Source organism: Tympanuchus pallidicinctus, unplaced genomic scaffold (genome assembly GCF_026119805.1).
Source record: "Tympanuchus pallidicinctus isolate F22 unplaced genomic scaffold, pur_lepc_1.0 scaffold23, whole genome shotgun sequence".
Lineage (NCBI taxonomy): Eukaryota > Metazoa > Chordata > Aves > Galliformes > Phasianidae > Tympanuchus > Tympanuchus pallidicinctus.
In genome coordinates this window covers 7,689,865-7,697,967 of record NW_026294740.1, presented here as the reverse complement: position 1 = coordinate 7,697,967, position 8,103 = coordinate 7,689,865, and the positions used below count along the sequence as shown (strand labels likewise).

Below are 8,103 nucleotides of genomic sequence, written 5' to 3'. Positions count from 1 at the left end.
ACATACGCAGTGAGTGTTGTTAATAGGCCTATTCACGAGGCACAAATGAGAGCTCCAGTAAACACCATTTATGGAATTACACTGTAATGCTGGACTTAGAGGGGTTGATGGGCTGGGTGATTCATCCATCAAATCAATTTCCAGAAAATAGTGCTACCAGAAGGTTGTGCTTTTTATTGAGGGAAAATACCACTCTTAATGTTCAGTACGCCTTGGCTTTGCCACCAAAGTTTAAATAGAGCAGAAATTATATGTTGCTGTTGTTCTTTTTTTTTTTTGCTGTGCTTAATTCAAAAGAACGGAACCGTGTGGTGTAAGTCTGTAGGTTAAATGTTTATCCCAACGCTAGGCAAGGTCTTTTGTTCAGCTTTATTCTAACAGCTTGGTAGAACAGTGTAAGAATCTCCTTTGTGTTTGGGCAGTGAGCACCTCATCAGGGGTGTTTGGCACAGGGGGGGAGGTGGGCTCCCACAGGGCTGGAATTCTCCCTGATGGAGCTGCTCTCCAGCCCCAGCTATGCCCTGGGGAAGCCTTCTGCTCCATGACATGAGCTTCCCATGCTCGCTTTCCCCAGGTTGTATTGGCACAAGGCATCCTAAATGGCAAAACAGACTCTGGTAGGGGGAGGTGGAAGAGAGCAGGGCCTTTCACCCACAGTGCTGCGCTGAGTGCTCTCTCTTCTTAATATTAACAAAGGAAGGAAAGAAATGAAGCAGTAGTTACAATTGAACGTGCCTTGGTTCATTAATGACTTAGTTAACGGAGTGCACATCGTATAGTGAGATCCCGACATCTTAAAAAATACAAATGTTATCAAGATACTCTCTGGCTTCTCCCATGGCTGTGGGGAGCATCAGTGCTCAGGTTCTGCATCCATGCAGGTTTCCCAGGGGTTCTGGGGGAAGCGGGGCAACGCGATGAGGAGGAGGACGATTCCGAAGATGAAGAGCAGGACGAAGGCGGAACAGGCGCAGGCGAAGGACCAGGAGTAGCTGTACTCCATCCAGACTGTGTCCTTGCTGTCGATCATCCTTTTCACAGACTGTCTCATGACTTCCACGGAGATGATGATGCAGAGACCTGAAAGAGATGAGAGCAGTGGATAGAATAACTGGCTTCCAGTTTTCCATCCTTAACCACCTTTCAGCACAGCTGCGAGACTCACAGGTGAGCCATTGACTAGAACGTTTGAAGGAACAAAATGCCAGCAAATTCAGACCTCTGCTATCACCATGAGCACAAGTGTCTTGTTGAGCATTATATTTTGGGAGGGCTTGAATGGGAAACCTGAAGTGATGGAATAATTGCGTGTCTTATGGCATTTTTCCAAAGGTAGAATAAGGGCTTTATGGAGGTGATAGCTTACACCTCTGTCTTTCAGTCATTGTGGTACAACAAGGTATTAGTAGCTCTGTCCAAATGTGATCTTATTTTGGGGAGGCAGTTACATATTTTGGGCCTGGATCAGATGTTTGGCTTGAGCTTTCATGTGTTGCTGTGTTTAGAATAAATGAGATAGAACAGCGCGTAGCTCTGATTTAGACCAGGGCCTGCACTTAATGTGTCAGAAATGCCTCTTTTAAAGGCAGTTGGAAAAAATTCAGGCTGCTGTGTGATGCTGAGCTGGAGCAGCACACAGGAACACATCATCTTGTTGTGAATAGGAAGAAAATGCCACTCCCTGGGCACTTTGAGCAGTGTCTCCATCCACCCATTGTTTATCCAAGTTTCTCAGTGCTGTGCTATGTGCTGAGGGCAAGCAGCAACCCTCCTACCTGCAAAAGTGTAGAACATAGATGCTGGCTTCAGCAGGTAGTCCCTCTTCTTCTGGAAGGAGAAGAGGACGCAGATTGTTCCGATGATTGCAAAGCCAACGCTGAAGATGGCAATGGCTGCAGCTGAAATGCTGTATTCTGCCAGAGGAAAGCAAACACCAAAAGCATGTCAACGGCTGCACATTTCCAGTGTGTTTCCATCAGCTGTTGTGATTTTGTGGTAGGACACTCAGAAAAAAGTGTCCTCTCATTGCTGCAGAGAAGGGGCTCTGAGAAATCGAGTGTTTCTCTCAGGTAAAAGCAAAATCAAGAACCAGCTGCAAGACTTTGGAATGCAAAAGCCATAAAAACAGGGAGGGAAAGTACTTAGGAACATCCTCAGGAAGACCAAACGGTAGCTGTGTTGATCTGAGCAAGCTTTGGGCTGGAGCTGCTGCAGCTCTGCTGTGAAGCTGTTACTGCTGCAGGCTTACTGTGCTCCACGTTCATTTCTTCCATCCCTCCATGCTTTGCTCTCACAGCAGAAGAGCAGTTCTGTGCTATTTCTGCGCAAGGTCTGCAGGCCTGCACCAAGGCCCCACACATGATGCTGCTGTGTCAGTGTGGGATTCATGTGCTCCATAGGGCTCAACATCTGAGCAGGCAAATGAGGCCAGAGGTGACGTGTTGGCGTGGGCTTTATTTACTAATTTTTCTGTAAGGTAACGATTTCCAGCTCTATGAGGACTCAGCTTCTTCAGGGCATAGGATGAACCCTCCATAAGTGCCCTGCTGGATGCTCAGCTCACCAAGGAGTGCTCCAGACATTTTGCCCAGCTTTAATTCAGCTGTGTGGACGAGGAACAACTAATTGGGGAATTCAGACCTTCCTTTGGACACTGAGTTTCTTTTCAGATTAGCTTAATATTTAACACATGTAGCCATGCATGAACACCACAGTGCCTGATGATATTTGCCTTTCAGACCATTTAAAAAACCAAGTCTTCCAGGCAAAATCATGAGGGATCGTTTTGCCTGTTACTAATTAGCTCCCACCAAAATGTGAAAAGGAAAACGTATCGCTCTTTGTTCTCATGGCCACTATTTCTCTATGATTTCCCTAACGTGACACTTTTCAGCTGTCTTTACCACGTGCTGGAGCTGCCCCATGGACTTAATTCCAATGTGAAATCGTTCACTGATGTCTTCTTCCTTCCATGGTGAGGGCTTGAAGTGTGGCAGATAGGGGTGGTGCTGGGATGATGTGGGGTGTGCTGGCAGTGTGGGGTGGGATCTGATCAAGATTCCTCTCCTGCTTTCCATGAAGCCAGAATGGAACCCTCATTTTGGGGACCCTTTCACCCCTTTCCAGGCTGGCTGTGGCTCTGAGCAGCCTGGTCTGCTGGTTGGTGACCCTGCACGTAGCAGGGAGTTGAAACCAGATGGTCATTGTGACCCTTTTAAACCAGGCCATTCTATGATTCACCTCCATCCCAAGTGCTCCTCGGTTTGTGCTGTTTTGGGGAGAAGCTTTTTAGGGCTATTCTTACCTTTCTGGGTGGTGACTTCAAATATCTCCGAGCTCTGTCCGGGAGTGAAGTGCTTGAAGTAGGAGCAGTTATGAGCTGAGAGGAGAAAGGAAATTTAATTCTGTTCACTTGGAAACCACTGATAAAATGCAGCAAAATGGGATTTACTTTCTACCCATGTAGCAGACTTGCAGTGTTTTTAGGATAGGTACAAATGGGATCCCATTCTTGCTGCAGACATGCAGCCAACGCTGGATTTTTTTTTAGAGCAATAACAGCAGCAGGAGGCAGACCTCGAGGATTTGGGTCTTGATCTATCAGAACACTGCAGGAGGTGCTCAAGCAGCCCTGACAGCTGTGCTTCCCCAGGTGTCCTCTTGGGAACGCTTCCTGCAGAAGAGCAGCTCAGAGACAAAGCTGCTGGTTGGACACCTTCCCCTCACACCGCCGCGTCAGTCACACTGCTGGACCCCAACCTGGCAGCAGCACGGCTGGGACGAAGGGTGCCTGCTATTTATAACCCGTTTAATTGGAAGCCTGGAGGCCCGTGGAGATGGGAAGCAGTTGTTTGTAGGGAATTTGGCTGGAAATGTGCAACCACAGCGTTCTGCTGAGCACTGCCTGCGCTGTGCTGGGCTGGAGGGGCCTCCTGCACCCTGGTTTGTCCCTCTGGGATCACCAGCTCCTACCACCAACACCTCTGGTCCGTTCAGTAATGGAGCTAGCACTGGTTTCCGGGAGCCAGCAGCACAAATTGCATTTGTTGTTTATTCTCAGCCTTTCTTTCTCGTGGTGAGGAGGTAGCAGAGTACTCTGTGTTACCTCTTGGGTTCTTTTGTTTTTTGCTGTCACGTAAATGGCAGGTTGCAGAGTTACTGATTCAAGGAAGGTTTACTTTCCCTCTCCCAGGGGATAAGCAATTCTAAGACAGTGTTTTTGGGCCCATTAGTGGAAGATTCCTCGTAGATGCTGTTATCTACTTGTTTTAAAAGATGAATTTTATTCCATCTGCAGCTTCTCCTTGCTGAAGATCCAGTTGATGTTCAGCTCTGGCATCTCCTGACCTGTTCTATATTATTCCTGGAGGAAACATAGCTGAACTCAGACCTCAATGTCCAAAATTGCCTATTTTGAGGCCCAGAGCAGAGGCTGCATGCCGGTGCCTGATGTCAGTGAGGATTTGGTGACACGGGCTGGGGGATTCTTCAGCTCCTGTGCTAAAGGGAGATGGGATGCAATTGGCATGCTCCATCTTGGGTTGGTTGGCTGCCCAAACATGAGGTGAAGCCAGCAGCAGTGCAGTGGCTACACAGGGATCCAGCCCTTCACTCCATAAGGCTCAGTGAAGGGGAATGCACAAAAACCTCTCACAGGAGGGAATTGTCTACTGTGAATGTGTTGTTTTCCATTTAAAGACACGTTGGTGCACTGCTGAGCTGGGAATATCTTTATCAGCAAGATTCCCTGTTATTCAAGAGAACTGAGGCACTTCAGTCCCTCTCTGGTGCCATCATGAATTAGAGAAAAGCCCATTTGTGTCACAGCACATTTACATAATGGATAGGATTTAAATTGAGTTTTATAATGGAAGAAAATTCTGTGGCGATCTTTGTTTCTCTCCACCCCTTAATTACATTCTCTCTGCCACAGGTCATATGCTGATGGAACAGCCCGTGGGCTCTGCAGTCATTTAGGGCCACTGTGAACTTTGGGGACATAATGTGTGGTTTATCACAAACTGTTCTTCCTGCTCCAGGGTCACCTGCAACCCTCCTGGCCCCTTCCCTTTAGAGCCATCATTGCTGGGGGGACACGGTTGTTCCCAGTGGGGAACAAGGCAGACCTGCTGGCAACCTATTTCCTCTGATACATTTCCTTTCTATTCCAGATGCTGGCATCCATGTTCCCGCACTTACCAGCTTGTCTTTAGCCTGCTTGCAGCACATGTGAGCTACAGAGCACCCATCTCTGCTGCTGCCCTGAGCTAGCAGGACACTTTTGGGCTGTCCTGGAGGTGGATGTGAGCTGTGTTGCCCCAGCAATGCACTGCCCCAGTGTGCTTCTGATAACAGGTGAAAACATCTCTGTATTCACCTGAATTTTCCCAGCTTTTATGGCCCTTTCCTCGATCTTCATCTTCTTATAGTAGGACACTGAATCCTTTCCAATTTGTCAGCATCCTCGCAAGAGTGCTGTAAAATTTTAAAGTCCTGCCTAAATCACAGTTCTGCTCTGTGGATTGCAAGCCAACACATTCTCTACTTTTTGAGCTGTGCTGAGCTCAAAACCCAATAAATAGTGCTAATTGTGCCATCCGTTTCTTTCTCAGGGAGTGGCTGCTAAATGCTCATTAATGCAGTGATAAATTCTGATGTTTCTTTTCCAGCCCTGGCAGTGATCTCTGACCATGTCTCATGATTTACAGGAAAACCAACGTCTGCATCTCCACTCCTGTTGCTCCATTTGGGTTTCCCTGACGGCTTCAGGCTGCACAGCTGCTCTGTCCCCTCCATGGACTGAGACCAATCCAATGAGCACACTGAGCATTGAGCAGCCCCAGCCCATGGGGCTGTGCTCTGCCACCTCCCCATGCTGTACGAAAAGGGGATTTGGGTGTTGTTTTTATGACAGAGGTGAGAATGCAATGAGCTCTGAGGTCCCCGATGCTGCTTATGGCTCAAGATATCATCCAAAATGCCAAGTATTTTTAAAAACAGCGAAAAAGCTGCAGGCTGTCCAGTGTGGGGCTCAGCTCCCTGAGGTTCTTTGCAGATAAAGGCAGTGCTGGGCTGGGGCTCAGCACTCTGTGAGCACATGCTGATGTCTGTCAAAGGCAGGAGCTGCTTTCGTTCTGCCCTGGACGTGAAGCTGCTGTCTGCAGACAGCTGGATATTTATGGGCTTTATATTTACCCTGCGGTTGTGCCATTTTAGTGTTTATAGACCAATTTCTATGGTTTTCCTTCTGTGGATGCTATGCTCCCCACGTGAGGAAGGGTGAGGAAGGGCAGAGTGTGAGCAACGTGCTCCTGGGCACACAACCACCTCTGTGAGAGGCAGCAAATGACACACTCCCAAATTTGGTTCGAGGCAGATCTGAGCACTGCGACTGAGCCCCGCTCTTCAGAACACATGATTTGGCCAAATAGGTAAAGAACTGTGGTAATTCCAGCAATGTACAGCAAACACGGGCGCTAAGATCGTTCACAAGAAGTTTTCGAGTATATGCTAACGTATATATTTCATTTCAAGCAGCGTAGCTGACATGAAGGCAGCCTGTTTTTTCTGTTCTGGAAGTTGTCCAGTTCCCTATGAGCCTCCTGCAGCACAGCCACGGATGGGAGCGTCAGTGCACGCGGCGCGAATGTTGCTGACTTGGCACCGCAGATGGAGCTGAGCCCTCTCCCCATTGACTGCACTGGGGCAATATGGGGAAGGAAGAGTGCAGGGTGCAGCAAGTTAGTTTTGAACTCCTTTTTGGAGCTTATGACTCCTTTTTGGAAGCTGGCAATGTAAACGGCAGCTCCCTGCCCTGAGAAATGATTCTTCTTGAAATTGCTTGGGGATAATCTCATGCTGGCCACGAGCAGGCTTAGGGGATCCAAAAGTGCAGCCACGTAGTTGGGCCCAGTCCTATAAACCCTCCTTCTGCCAAAGCTCTGCCTGCTGCTGCCAGTGCACCTGGGTGCTGTGGGACGTCAGCAAAGCTCGCTCCATCCCAATTCCCACCATGCTCGACCCTCTTCCCCTCCTACCCTGTGCTGCCATTGCACTGGAGCCGATGACACAAATGCAGCCACAAACACTCAGCTCTGTGCAGCCCCGTGGGCCACGTTGTCTCCCCACAACGTCCCGCAGCCTCCCAAGCAAAGTGCCACACAAGGGCGGCCGGCCGCACGTACCTCCAGGCAGGCTGATGGGCCCGCAGCCCGTCTCTTTGGCACCTTGCTTCTGCACATGAATCCGCTTCGTGCAGAGCCGCCAGAGCCCAAAGTGAGCCGCCTCGCAGGTAGCATTGAAGTCCTCCACCCTGGGGCTCAGCACGGCCCAGTGGTCCGTCACCACGGCCGCGAAGAGCAGCGAGATGCCCACCAGCAGCACGCAGAAGGTGAGCCGCACCTTCAGGGCTTTGGTCTCGTCCATCCCGCGCCGGGATGTGGCTCCTGGACCGTCTTCCCCTGGGCCCTGCTTGCCTGCAGCCTCCTCACGCGGGCTCCCGTCGTCCTGGCGCGTCTGAGCCTCTGCAAATGTCAGCCCCAGCTGCTGGGCTGTGTCAGGAGGCTATTAATGCACAGAGTGAGGAAAGCTCAGCTTTCCACCCCGTTCCATCCCGCGTTTGTTTTGGATTCCCACAGCCAAGCGGGTGCTCCTTCGGAGCCGCTACCGCCACTGAAAGGCTCCGTTCTGCTGACTTGCAGCATGCCCAGAAATAGGCATTAACGGGATGATTAACTTTTCAGCTAGGTTCTAAACCATCTGTGTTTATAATAGCGGCGGAGCTGCGTTCAGTCTGATCCTAAATAGCTTAATAACAGAGCCAGAGCCTGCAAAGTGCCTGCACACGCCGGCAGCTCGTGGCTGTGTCTGCTTTGGAGCCGGGTGCTGGCAGAGGGGCAGGCTCTAAAGGACGTGCCAAAGGAGCCAATTTATCTATTGTATTGCTTGCTGTGACTCATATTGACTCGTGAAGGTATTTTGAGATGTCTGAAGGAAGGTGCTGTGGTTCCCTCCAGAAGGAGAGAAAGGTTTATATCTAGTTTAATTTCTGAAATATTGTCAAGTTATATTATTATAATGCCACTGGAGAATGGTTGGGAATAA

The 8,103-nt window shown here is 49.4% G+C and overlaps 1 protein-coding gene across 1 annotated transcript; it reads right to left on the bottom strand.

Annotated features, from left to right (window-relative positions):
• Positions 1-352: 352 nt before the first annotated feature.
• Positions 353-7,640, bottom strand: CACNG1 (calcium voltage-gated channel auxiliary subunit gamma 1). Its single transcript, XM_052688119.1, has 4 exons — positions 7,185-7,640; positions 3,305-3,379; positions 1,776-1,913; positions 353-1,080 (listed from the first exon to the last, which is right to left on the bottom strand). The coding sequence occupies exons 1-4, from the start codon at positions 7,423-7,425 to the stop codon at positions 854-856; spliced, it is 681 nt and encodes a 226-aa protein (XP_052544079.1). The 5' UTR covers positions 7,426-7,640; the 3' UTR covers positions 353-853.
• Positions 7,641-8,103: the final 463 nt, after the last annotated feature.